The 14,482-nt window shown below is 37.6% G+C and overlaps 1 protein-coding gene across 1 annotated transcript in view; it reads right to left on the bottom strand.

Moving 5' to 3' along the window:
• Nucleotides 1-5,100: 5,100 nt before the first annotated feature.
• Nucleotides 5,101-14,482, bottom strand: part of PAFAH1B1 (platelet activating factor acetylhydrolase 1b regulatory subunit 1) — a 70,516-nt gene continuing 61,134 nt past the window's right edge. The window contains exons 7-11 of the mRNA XM_037070320.1: nucleotides 13,054-13,156; nucleotides 12,110-12,338; nucleotides 10,162-10,263; nucleotides 7,579-7,735; nucleotides 5,101-6,666 (exon numbers count right to left, since the gene is read on the bottom strand). Coding sequence (XP_036926215.1) covers nucleotides 6,593-6,666; nucleotides 7,579-7,735; nucleotides 10,162-10,263; nucleotides 12,110-12,338; nucleotides 13,054-13,156 — 665 coding nt within the window. The 3' untranslated portion in view covers nucleotides 5,101-6,592. The remainder of the gene's footprint in view (nucleotides 6,667-7,578; nucleotides 7,736-10,161; nucleotides 10,264-12,109; nucleotides 12,339-13,053; nucleotides 13,157-14,482) is intronic.

Raw genomic sequence — 14,482 nt, 5'->3', positions numbered from 1 at the left:
ATCACCCCCACCCCCCACCAGCTTCTTCAGTCTCCTGGTTGTGTTCTGAACATGCCCTCCTGTGGACTTTATTCTGTGAACACTGGTCACGTGCTTCACAGCAGTTTAGGGGACATCACCTTGTAAAGCTGATGGGAGTTGAGAATGGTTCAGGTTTAATTGCTATTGTACTGGGAAGGCCCGTTTTTCAAGGTTGATCCCTTAAGCGTATTAGTGGTATCAGATACCTTGGCAACCCACAGGACAAGGGACTGTTTTACCAAGGAAACAGGCTCTGGGTGTAAAATTAACCCTTTGTCTTTCCCTTTTCTTAGCTGAGATTTCAATTTTTTAAAAACCGGTGAGTGGAAGCGCTCCCCGTCCCAGGAGCCCGCCCTCGCCCTTTCTGGTGTCATTACCTCCCCCGAGTTCCAAGGGCCCTTCTTTTACCTCCATAACTTGTTTCCTGAGCTTGCACAGCCCAGCTGGCTCACTTCTACTACCTCTGTGACTTTCTAAATATACTTTGTTGTAATTTGAAAAAAAAAAGTGAGTGGTGGCATCCGCAGGATGGGTTGGTGTGAGGACTGGGAAGCGTTAGGTCACCATCTGTGTGGACTGAAATTCAGTCCAGGTGGTGTGAACCACACACACTCAGCCACACCTCTTCACGTCGTTGGTCTTTCACTTTCCACTCTAAACTGACTTCTGTTTGGATTTGTTACATTACTTTTATAACTTGAAAATGTTAAAAATTATAACCAAATTAAACTTAAGGTATCTGTCTGCACTCCTGCTCCTCCGTCTTTGTTAAATACAAGTATTGACAACTGTTAGACTTCACCGAGGAATTCTTATATATCCTGAAGCTGAGAATAAGGTGCCTCCTCACCCCTAACACTCTAAACCACCAAATCAAATAAGGGATGCACAATTGGGACACCTACAGAGGGCAGGTGGTCCTCAACTGATAGTGAAATATCCCCAATTAAATCAGCAAGCTTATCGATTAAGAAAAAAAGGTGCAGACCACTCAAGACAAAATAAACCAGGGGATAAAGTCATCTTCTGCAGAATGATCGAGGAAGCTTCCTAAACTGCATGGGTAGGTGACCTAATTCCTGCTTACCCATCCCCAGCCTCCACCCCATTCTTGATGGCCAGCCCAGTGGCATTAGCAGTGGGGTGTAACGTGGGAGAGAGGTGCTCAGGGATGGGCCATTCCTGCATTACTAAGTTTAAAAACTGCTCCAAATATGTCAGAAGGTCCTTCTAACACTTAAAATAGCTAATGTCTTATACAGGCAGAACCAGGTAAGGCAAAAGGCAACTGTGTTTGGGTTCATCCCAGCTCACTCTAAATAAACCCTTTGGTGTGCCACTTCACAAGTGAGCTCATTTTCTAGTCCATAGGAAAGAGCTAACAACTGCCAGCAGAAAATATGTGAGAATAAGGATGTACATTGAAAATAAAGGGAGTTAGTGTCTGACATTCAAATACCAGGTAATTTCCCTCCACCTCCATTCTAAAGAGCATTGGTGACTAAGTGGGAATGATGACCATATGTATTCACAAGAGAAAAAAGTTCCACGTGTCCAAGTGATGGTGAAAAAGAGGGAGATACGAGTTCAAACCCTAGGCACCAGTGACTTCGGTCCAAATTTCTTATGAAGTTATTAGCTAAACTCAAACTTGAGCCTGCATCAGCGTTGCCTGGGTGGCTCGTGAAAATAGATTTACTTGGATACAGTAGGTCTCAGATGGAGCCCAAGAACTTGCACTTCTAACAAGTTCCCAGGTGATGTTGATACTGCTGGCCTGGGGATCACACTAATTTTGTTGAGTGTTCTGGTACACCAGCAGTTGGGAACTGTCTCTATGAAAGTCAAGTTTTATGGAAGACTAAATAAGGACAGAGCTGTCACAGGTGTTATGTACAGGTTCCCATCCCTCATTCACCATGGGGGACAGGCCCATGAATCTCGGAAGGTAGCTTGATGTGTGTGAAATGCCAGTGAGTTACTCCACAGGTTTGGAACAGCTCACTCATTTCAGGATAATGATCATGAGGCAAGAATGTTACTCCACATCTGGATTTCAGTCTAGGGGTGAGAAGCCCTGCAAGGAAGTGGGAAAGCTGCAAAACCAAGAAACAAACATCAAGCAAATTACTTCACTGCTCTTGACCCAGCTTCCCATTTGTGGGGGAAAGGCTATTCCCAGTAAGAGGCAGAACTGGTTTATAAGAGCCACCACATCATTCAACATGTCCTTCATGCATGAAAAATGAAAATATTTGGCTGCAGACTTCTACGGTGCCCTAAAGGCACTTTGGATGACAGCTGAGCAATACTTAGGGGATGAAAAGTAGGGCATCTAACAGTTAAAGCACAGAGAAAGCTGTTGGTTTCTGGGGCAAGGGTTAACACCCTGGCACATTTCAACCAAAATTTAAAATAAAACCTCTATTCTGGGCCCTGACCACCACAAGAGGGCCAAGTCTTTTACTTAAAAGAGGAGCTGTAATAAGTCATCTCGGGCTTCAGCTCCCTGGCCTTGGCTGTAGAGACACTGTCAAGGGGCTGCTGGAGGGTAGGGAGGGTCCTTGGAAAACTGCAGCTCCCGAGGGAGGGAGGGAAGGAGGCAGACAGCAAGGGCAGTGCTGACGCTGCCCTTAAGGAAAAACAAGGCCCTGCCGCCAATTTGCATCTTACTCCAAGACTGCTGCTTCACAGTCTCAGTTCCTGTTAGGACTCAAAGGTTTTAAATCTGTGCATAAGGAGACAAAAAAAAATCACATCTAGTTTTATAGGCATTTAATAGTTTACCAATTGGTACAATAAGATTTTTTAATATGCAGAAAACATGAATAAATTTTGTTTTACACAGTCTGAGCAACAAATCTTACTGTAAAACACAAGAGCAATATTATATACATTCCTTTACTAATTTTTTAAAATTGTGTCAATATCCTCAGTTAGCTCTTACAATCTGGGGAACTGTTTCCTCCGATCACCACCTCTGCAATGTCCATATGAAATCAATGCTTGCCTTCATGTCAGTGTCAGAATCAACGTCTAACTCGGAAGAGTTTGTGTTTCTGTCTCTTCAGAGTGAGCTTTAGGGACGCCTGAAGGATAGGCAGGACGAGAAAGCAGCTACTTACATGATATAGTGGAAAGATAAAAAGGCCAGTTCAGTCCAGTCGTGACTTGTAAATCCAGCTTGCCCTCCCCCCACCCCACCGGAAAAAAAAAGCAAAAAACCAAAAACCTTTTCCACCAATTTTGTACATGTTGCTTCTCTACCAGGAGATTCTTCTTTGCATCATCTAGATTAACACATTGGACTTATATACAGCTGGACAGAAAGAGTAACCATTTTAAGTGCCTTGTCCTTCAATCCAACAATTTTAATGTCAGTTGCTTAAGGATTATCAAGCCACCACTGTCAACAAAACAAAATATCCTTTACTTTTAAATAGTTTTCTTTTAAATAAATTTACAAAAAACTATTTAATGAGTGATATTACCTGGAAGTTCACACAGAAACAGAAAAAAGCGAACAGGAGAGCAGGGCACTGACAGAAAGGAGACTGGGCTTGGTGACCTAGAGCTGAAGTTTCCAAAGACTACAGAGCCCCACAGCCCAGACGACTTGCTAACACTAGTGACTTCAGAGCAGTGCTCTGGGCACACCATTGGTCACACCACACATGGACAAAACTGGACGGTCTTGGTCTCCTAAAGTGCAAGATGCCATGTTAAAAAGCAACTATTCTCCAAGCGATGTCTAAACCACAGTTTCCGTGGCTTGCACTTTCAAGAGTGCAGCTAGGACTTCTTGGGCACACTGTATTAGGGTGGCACTGGAATGTCTTTTCACACACACAAAAAGTCAATAATCATCTGAGGATGCAATTCTACCAGCTTTTTATTTCTTAAATGGCCAATTTGATTGAGAAAGTGACAAAGCAGCAGTGAACCTCTAAACCAATTAATAATTTCCTCTACTTACAATCCAAACCAGTAACCTCATCATTGTACTTATCCCAGGCAAGGCACAGGGTTAGACAGCAGACAGAGAAAACAGAGGAAACAGGAAGAAAGGGCATCAACAGGGCAATTTCAAACAACAGTGCAGGAAACCTCTGAAAATCTGATTCTGGACTGTGGATGGACCACTCCCCCCCTTCATTATTCGAACAGGGCTCCTTACATTTGGATCCAGTTGAGGACCATCCCTGAGATTCAATGTTCGCTGCTTCTTAAATGGAGGATGTCTAGTAACTCAACTAAGCAGCAGGCTGTGGCAATCTCCCAAGTAAGGATAACTGTGTTTACAGAGCAATAATTTTTCTCATCAACAAAAGTCACTGTATGCTACAGGTAAAATACCCAGCGGACAGCAGCTTTGTTTCCCCCTAAATTGGTACCATTTTTTCCTTTGTTGTTCATGAGTGATTTCTAGATGTCGTGGCTTACCCTTAAACAATTTGTGTTGCTACATGCTAAAAATGAATTAAAATACAAGACATTTATACATGTACAAACAAATGTTAAGATGCACCATTTCTATGTATATTTCTTAAAACAGTACAGGAAATAGCAGCAAACAAGAACAAAGATCTTTTCTGTAGCTTTTGTAGAAAAATCCAGTCGGAACAGCTAAGGGGAAACAAAAAAGGCTTCTCAAGGTGAGCAGGGTTATGAGGCAGTATTGTCCTGAAAGTTATTCTACTGTATTTAAGCAATTAGCTTAAGGTATAATTTTTGTCCTCAAAAATAGCTATCAGTTCTCAAAACACCCTTCCTTCCAGAGACGTTTCTCAGGAATTAAAAACAAACAAGCAAACAAATAAAAGACACAAGCTAGGCACAGAGCTGCTTCTTGTAAATATACAGTCTAGTCTACTCTCTGTGTAGCCACAGGACGTTAACTCTAACCCTTTGTCTTTTTCAGAAACCAGATTTCCATTAAATACTAAAAGGAACATTTTAAAAACCACAAATTACACAAATGAATAAAATGAAATTCAGAATAAATTTGTTAAATTGTCTTTGTTATTTCATTTCTATTAACTTTTCAAATGATCTTAAAAAAAAAGAAACAACTGTTGGTTAGCTAAGCAATGGAATTATTTATTAATAATCTGTAATGGAATATTGCTTCCAAAGTCATAGACAAATATTCTCTTAAACTTACTTGTAGTAACTTTGGATCACAATATACAATATATCAGGGGTGTGTAAAATGCTAAACAGCCAGATTGGGGGAAGGGACGGATAAGATATGATTTCCCTTTAAGTGGGAAAAATTCCCACAGACTCAAACCTAGTTTTCAGAAGCATTAGGACCAAAAAGGGTTTATTCTAAAGCACGGTATTCCATAGCAAGATTTATTCTATTCTTATGTTTTATTATTTCCTCTAAAACCCAGGACCCAAGGACATGGAGGTTATATGTGTGTGATATACATATACAGACTTATCCACTTAACAGATAGGTCCATATACTTATAAACATTTATATATAAACAAAAGGTGAAAAACAGTACATTTTTATGCATGCTCCATCAAACCCTGTCTTTTTATAACTTGTAAGTTAAAGTTAAAACTGGTACCAGATTCATGTAGAAAAACAAACTGCTGTATTTCTCCCACTCCCTTAAAATGAGCATACATATGCTTTTCAGTACTTCTGTCATTATGTAATGCACATTGCACATCTCTAAAAACATCAAAACCAAATAGTGACGTGTATCATGACACACTCAATGGGAAGATTAAATTCTACTTGTAACTTGGAAATCACATCACTATAGTCTAACAGTATGGAGAATACAACTAGAAGTGTGTCTAATGTGGAAAATAGAAGCTTACAGTATTATAGTGTTTTTTTCCCCCGACCTTACAAAGCATTAAGACCCAAATGAAATAAATGATTTTGCTATTAGCCGCTGAGATTTTTCTTGAGATTTACAGTCATTTTCTTACATAAATATACCACTAGCCTAGGCTGCCAAAACAAATGTATATCCTATTGATTTGGCAAATGTGTCATGACAAAAATTCCAATGTGTAATCCTCAATAATTACATAGATGGTTCAGAAGATTTTGAATTGTAGCCTTATTATCTAACACCCTTGAAGATTTGTTAAGCACACTTAAGTGATGTTACATAGATACACATTTCAGAAAAGAGCCCTAACAACCACCACTTTCCCCCCAAAGAGGCCATCAAATCAGGCACCAACAGAGAGCAGAAAGAAAAACAGGAATTAATAATCCAACATAAAATGACACTGTCAATTATTCAGTTTCGTGCCCTAGTTCAATTTATTCAATTTCTGCCTTCTTAGGCCTGGTGTGACCAATGCCGGCCCAGGTTTTTAAACCCTAAGGTACTTCTAGACAACGCATGTAAATTTACAGTATACAATTTGGATTCACCATGCATGAATACTTTGTGTGTAACATTTAATAAGCTCAATCTACATCCAGAATAATTTACATGAAAGGACAATATTTATTTAAACAGAGCTCAACAGGGCAGCCATGGCATCATCAGAGTGCATCCAGAGGAGAAGGGAGGGGCCAGACGAGACTGGATCAGCGGCACTCCCACACCTTTACTGTTTGATCCACACTGCCAGTAACCACGTATGGTGCCGTCTTATGGAAATCTGAAAGAAAAAGGAAAGGCTTATTTTAAAATCAGGCTGAGCCAGACACAATTTTTACTAAGTTGCAAAACAAGCAAGTCCAAGGGCCAGGATTACCCATTTTTTTTCCCCTATACACACCCATATATCCACCCCTAGAAGGTATCGAGCTAAACTCAGACTTCATGTTAATACTGTGCCCAGTATTAACATCTCAAAAAAAACAAACCTACTTTCACTACCACCATCCCAAATGGGGCTGAATAAACACTCATATCTAACAAGGATGGATAGTAGTCTCAATGTATCCATTTACTGAACATTTACTATGTTCCAAGCTAAACACTAATGCTTTATACTCACATTAAACCCTTGTAACCATCTACAAGGTAGGCATTAGCCCTATTCTGCTGAGGCTTTACCTTTATAATTAGATCCATCATTCCCTAGTGTATCATATCTTACTACATTCACTATCTTCAATTCTAGGCTCAGGCCCAGACAATAGTAAGGATGCTATGAAACCTAAACAGAATTCCCTGAGTTTCTAAGTACATGATCACATACACCTGCCAGAAGGAAAGTGCTGAGTAAAATTTCTTTTGAGAAACTTACAAACTAATGGGGAGAGAAATTATCCATTAGAGTTGTCAATAAGCATTATCTTCATAATTCTATTTTCTAAAACCAAAGTTGTGCAATGGAGAAAGTAACTTTTTTATTATAAGGCTTGATGATGGCGAGAGAGAGTTAAGGTAAGGTGAATTTAAAACAAATGTTAAGAATTTACAAACTTTTTAATCAGTCTTTTCTATTCTGCCTTAAAAGGCACCATCATTTCTTACCTGGAAAAGTCCACATGGTTACATGGAACTTGTTATATCTGGCACTCCAAAAATCTAACTGCTCAGAAACCTCATAAATAATACATACCCAAGGAGGTAACAAAGTGTTCATGCGCATTGAGGGTCTTCATGCATCGCTTGTTCTTATAATCCCATACACGTAGGGTCTTGTCATCAGCACAACTCAAAATAAACTTCCCCCCAGAATGGAAAAGAACTCCACGTACCCAGTTATCATGACCCACCTTAAAAACAAAAAGGTATGTGACTTAGTGAAAAGATAAATTTAAATAACATCTATGAAAACATTAAGTCATAACTCGAGGCACACTGAAACTACATGCATGAAAACATTAATACCAAAAAAGACAAACAAAAAAAATCTAGGGAATTCCAGATTAAAGAAAACTGAAAACTAATAAGTAAATGCAATGGAGCAATGCTTCACTGACTCCTAGATAGAGGCAAATAAAGTTATGAAGAACAATACTGGGATGACTGAAGAAATTATGTAGTTTGTTAATAATGTTAATTTCTTGAGTGTGATAGTTTTATTCTGGTTGATGGTAGAATACCTTGTTCTTAGGAGATACATGTTGCCATAAGGTCTACAAGTAACTCAAATTGTTCAGCAAAATATACATAAACAAGTATGAAAAATTTTAACAACTTGGTGTTCTAGGTAAAGGATATACAAACAAATATTCACTCTGTATCTATTCATCCATCCATCTAACCCCTGTCCCAGCATTCCTATTTCTTGCAATTCAGCCTAAAAAATAATTAACAAGGTACTCAGAGATTTAGTGAACAAACATGTTCATCAAAGCACTGCATGTAATCAGTCCTGGCTGGTATGGTTCAGTGAATTGAGTGCCGGCCAGCAAACCAAAAGGTTGCCGGTTCAATTCCTAGTCAGGTCAGGGCACATGCCTGGGCTGAGAGCCAGTCCCCAGCTGGGGGTATGTGAGAGACAACCAATCAATATTTCTTTTTCCTCTTTGTCCTTCCTTTCCCCTTCTCTATAAATAAATTAAATAAATAAATAAATATTTTTTAAAAAGCACTGCATGTAATCAACATAAGAGTGTTGATAAATCATAAATAAATGATGAGCAAGTGTCATATAACCTCTAAATTGAAAGTTCGCTACAAAGCAATACACACAGTATAACATTTATGGCAAAAAAAGACCTATCATATCTACCTACATAGTAACATAAGAAAGAGGTTTAGAGCTCCATGGTACAACAGGGATAGCCATCACATGTGGCTATTTAAACAGAAACTAACTAAAATTAAGAACAATCAACAATTCAGTTCTTCAGTCTCACTAGCCACACTTCAAGAGTTCCATAGCTGCATGTGGCTTGTAGTTACAATGTTGCACAGTGCAAATTAAAAGTAAAAAAACCACCAAAGTAACATATCCTTTGCCTTGGTTTACTCTGCCTTTGCTCTTATTTACAAAACTTTGTTCTTTAAAGTGACCCATAAAAGTCACCAATCACTAGATGTAGAAATCACCACAAAAGTCAAATCAGCCCTGACTGGTGTGGCTCAGTGAGATGGGCGTCATTCCGCAAACCGAAAGGTGGCTGTCAGGGCACATGCCTGTGTTAGGGGGGGTGTGAGAGGCAATTGATCAGAGTTTCACTAGTACATCGATGTCTCTTTCCTTCTTTCTTTCCCTCCCTTCCCCCCTCTCTATAGATAGATAGATAGATAGACAGATAGATAAATAAATAAATAAANAAATTGCCCCAAAAAAAAAAAAAAACAAAAAAAAAAAAAACACCCCCCCCCCCCCCCCACCTGCCTTCAACAGAAAAATAGGAGCCAGAAACATCCAGGCACATTGATGGTAACCTGAGTTTACAGAAGAGGAGAGCACATGCTTTCTGATTTTAAATGTGAACCATTGTTTTTAACAGCAATACAGTATATCTGAACTTTGCTCCAACTACTACTGGAGGAGAGTTTACTTTCTAGTCAATTATTGATGGAACTTCCATGTGTCTACCATATTCTACAGAGATTGATCATCACTTCGAAGTGTAGTTATCACCTAAACATTATCTAAAACATGGATGTCAAGTTACAAAAACTGCTACTGGATTAATGTCCACAGATCCCCTTGGAAATTTAAGCAAACAAGAATGTCCACAAGTTATACATCCTCATACTGAAATCTAGGTGATCCTAAAATGAAACAAGCATTTCCAAGTCATAAAGCCAGCACCATTAATTTCAGAGTAGTAAAATAAACCAAATAAACTGGAACATGTGAAAAAGCAGGTAAATAGTTAAAGGATTCACATTAAAATGAAATACAATAAAACAGAGAAACAAACAGCTTCAAAAATAAGTGAGTCTATATAAAGTTCTCCTTCACAGGAGATGTATCACTTTAAAAGATACAGTGGACTAGGATCTCCTTCTGAGCACTGTCTTCCTAGATCCTTTATATTAGATGACACTGATTAGGAGTAACTTTCATGTCACTGAAACAATGAAATGATAAAAGTTGAAGAAAACCTATCTTTATAAAGAAGGTATTTTAAAGTCTGGAAGAATTTAGATTAAATAGATTACAAGGCATCAAACCCAAGAAGGTAGACACATAGTAGAAGCAGATAAATACAGACACAATGAGATTATTCCAACTTACAAGAGTCATAAGGCACATGCCAGTACTGACATCCCACATCTTGATAGTTTTGTCTCTGGATCCAGACAGCAAGAATGGCCCAGGCTTGCCACTTTTTTTAGTCTGCAGAAAACATAAAAATTAAGTTTCCCATGAAAGAAGTTATATAAGAACTTTAAATTACTTCTGTTAGTGATCTGTATTTCCAATTTTATAAAAATGCAATTTTTAACAAAAATTTTTATCTATTCAAGCATACAACCTAATTTTTTGAAATATGTATACATTGTAAAATGATCACTACAATATAATCTAGCTAATTAGCATTATCTACCACCTGGCATAACCTCCCACTTTTTTGGTGATCAGGTGATCAATTTTACTTTAGGACAGTGATCAGGACACTTTAAGAACTAGCTCCTTAGCTAATTTCCAGTATACTGTACATTACATCTCCAGTACTCACTCATCTTGTTTTACTGTATCAGAATGGACAAGTTTTTTAACATACACAGGCTACACCCAGGACCCAGGTAATATAAAAACAGAAAATCTCCACTTTGGGTTAAGATTGAGTTTCTACAATACCAAGAATGATAAACTTGCTGCTCAAGAGTCTGTAATCAAGAAGGATTTTGCCCTGGCTGGTTTGGCTCAAAGGATTGAGCACTGTCCAGTGAACCGAAGGGCTGCTTGTTGATTCCCAGTCAGGGCACATGCCTGGGTTGTGGGCCAGGTCCCAGCAGGGGATGCACGAGAGGCAACCACACATTGATGTTTTCCTCCCTCTCATTCTCCCTCCCCCCCCATCTAAAAATAAATAAAAATCTTTCTTTAAAAAAAGGATTTAAAAACTAATTCAGCATTCAAATTTATGATATATGGTAAGTAACCACCACCAGAGAGCAGTAAGAAGATTTTGAAAATGCAAACAGCCAGCCAAAATAGATTAAAACAGAACCTTCATTTAGAAAAATATTGGTAAGGGAGGGGAGGGGAAGCCTCTGTGAGAGTTGGCAAAGGAGATTCTTCTTCATTTGTTAAAATGTCATTTTTAAAATCCATAATAGAAAAGTCTCTATTTAAAAAAGTGGTTAATTTTGGCTTATAACAACTTATTCACAGAGATAATACTCTGTAATTTACTTTTAGAGTATATTATTATTTTATATATATATTATTAAAATCTGTATTGATTTACTTATAGAGTAATCATAAAGAATAAAGTCACGAAGAACACAAGAATAATGAAGAAGTAGAATAAAACTCAAGACGTAGTGCTTCTAATGATCAAGGGTATCAGAGACCTCCATATGAAATATATTTCATTTAAAACAAATATTTAGCCCTGGCTGGTGTAGCTCAGTGGATTGAGCGCGGGCCTGCGAACCAGAGGATCGCGGTTCGATTCCCAGTCAGGGCACATGCCTGGGTTGCAGGCTGGTTCCCTGCAGGCCAACTCCCAGCAGGGGACGCACGAAAGGCAACCATACATTGATGTTTCTCTCCCTCTCCTTCCCCTCTAAAGATAAATAAATAAATAAAATCTAAAAAAAAATAAATAAATAAAAATAAAAATAAAACAAATATTTAAATAGAAACTGCATTTCACCAAAAATTATTTTATAAATAATTATGTTCATTAAAGAAGATGACTTTTTCTCGAAGATAACCTCTCCCGTAAGTTTTATTTTGTACTGGTATACTCTTAAAACAACAGTATTTCTGATGAATTTGAATGACCACTTTTACTTTAGGAGAACTCCCGCCACCATCACAGGCCAGCTGACAGCAGTAAGTGTCACTGGTTAAAAAATATAAACACATCCACAAGTTGAAAAGAGTAAAGAAATTCAAGATTCAGAATGTTGGAATACAGACTTTCAAATGCATCAATGGCCCTGAATTTGAGAATCAGAAAATTTTGAGATGCCAGCAATAAAATCATGAAATGACACAATCACAGTACCTCAGATCCTGTTGCTTCAGAGATGGAAGAATATGAGCTTTCTGGAGCCCAGGAAATGCACTCTACCACATGCTCATGTTCTCGAAGTTCAGCCTTGCACTCCTTTGTTGCTACAACCCATACGCGTACAGTCTGGTCATTGGAACAGCTGGCTATCAGAGTGCCGTCCTGATTCGGTCGCACCATACGTACCCATTCCCTGTGTCCTGTGAATGTCTTCACACAGTAGCTGTCAAAATAAGCAATAATTTACATTGTGAATGGCAATCCATTGGAAACACTTCCCAGAACCTGCTATGTGTATTGGAATAAAGAGAATGGCAACAAGTTAGTGAAACTTTATGCACATAGTCAGTAGAATAAATGTACATTCCTGGTTAATAAAAGATGAGGACAGGCTGGAAAGTCAAACATCAGTTAAAATAAGCTGATGGGAGTATCATTAAGGAGCTAACCAAATCAACAAAATATAGAACGTAAAATATCCAGAGAAAATCTTTTCAAAACTAAACACACACAACAAACTTAACAAAAATATTTCTAGCCACATTGGGAAAAAGGCATACTCTGCTAATCTGAGTAAAACTGGTTGGTTAAGATTCTATTTTAACAATCGTGTAATTCTAAGCAAAATCAAATTAAACCTAATAGGGGCATACCTGCACACGTTATTTACATTTTATTTCAACCCAAAGAGAGATCACCTAAAAGAAGACCACAGAGAAAATAAGCCATTACATAGAAAATGGCTCCCAAAGACATGAGTTTCTTTTATAATTTCTGTGTTCTTTTTTGGGGATACAGTTAGAGATCAAAGTGTAGGTTTTAAAGTATATAATACAACTGTCATGGTGATCATTATGGGTGAAAGCCAAAACCACTGCAACATTCAGAACACAATTTTGTTCCATCACTTTAGCAGACATTCAACTAAATATACTTACCCAGTTTGCACTTCCCACATTTTTATAGTTTTATCCCTTGAAGCAGACACTATATGATCCCCATTGGGCATGATGGCTACTGAAGAAACATTGTGGTCATGGCCTAAAACACACAACATGGCAACATACTGAGTGATAAACCACCAAGAGAAATTAAGCCTCATTTTACCATTAGATTTCACCATGGGATTTCAAATAATACAGCAACTTTAAATATACCGGGCTTTATATAAATTTGGGGAAAAAAAGAAAATTTAGATTTACACAAAAAAAGTTAAGGAACTAGTGACAATAAAAAAATCTAAATGAAATAAGTAGCCAACTCAATTTATGATTAAATTTCAACCTATACAGCTGTTTTAAAACTGTAAGGCATCAGTATCATCGACATCAGAACATACAGGGGTAGACAAAAGTAGGTTTATAACTGTAAGCATGCAAAACAGAGTTTATTCTTGTATTATTACTTATTTATTACTTTTCTTATTATTTTGTATACCTTCTTATGGTTTATCTTTTAGGTAATGATGGCTGGTAAAGTAACCTACTTTGGCCCACCCTTGTATTAATACACTAAATGTTTATGTAGGAACACTAGAAAAAGCACATTTTTCCATTGTTGATATTCTAAGATATAAAAAAGTCTCAGTCCTCAAAACTATATTATGTTAAGGAAAATACCATGGCTGGAAAGAACTCCTTTCTTCTTAAGTTAGAAAAACAAGATATAGACTACTTAAAAACACATTTTAGATTTTACGAAAGGATTCACCACAATTCCTTCACTTGGTAAGCTTCTTCAATGCATTTACTTAGAGAAGAAAACACCCTTCAAATTATACCCACTATGCAATCACATAGCTTACTCATGTGCTAACATCACTGGATAATTTATTTAGAAAAAAGTTTTATTACCAACACAGTATGTGTTACATATATAAAATCCAAACATCCAAATCTCATCATCTTTAAAGAAACAAAAACCCTTATTTATTGAGCACCTTCTATATGCCAGGTACTAAACCAAGAAAATTAAATGCAGGCATCCCACTGTTTCATTGCACTTTGCTACATAAAAGCTTTGCTACATTGCACTTCACAGATACTGTGTTTTCTTCAACATAGAGCCAAGACCCTCCACCAGCAAAAAAGATTATGACTCACTGAAAGCACAGGTGGTAATAAGAATTTCTTTAGCAATATAACGTTTTTAAAATTAAGGCATGTTCTTTTTTTACACATAATACTACTGCACACTCAACAGACTACAGTATAGTATAAACACAATTTTTATATGCACTGGAAAACCAACAAAAATATTCGTGACTCATTTTATTGTGGTATTCACTTATTGTGGTAGTCTGGAATTGAACCCTTGATTATCTCCAAGGTATGCCTGTATGTTATTTTATCCTCACCAATACGTGTA

The sequence above is a fragment of the Sturnira hondurensis genome, unplaced genomic scaffold, assembly GCF_014824575.4.
Source record: "Sturnira hondurensis isolate 20B ecotype Veracruz unplaced genomic scaffold, ASM1482457v3 Scaffold0018728, whole genome shotgun sequence".
Taxonomy (NCBI): Eukaryota; Metazoa; Chordata; class Mammalia; order Chiroptera; family Phyllostomidae; genus Sturnira; species Sturnira hondurensis.
This window is presented reverse-complemented; position numbering and strand designations above follow the sequence as displayed.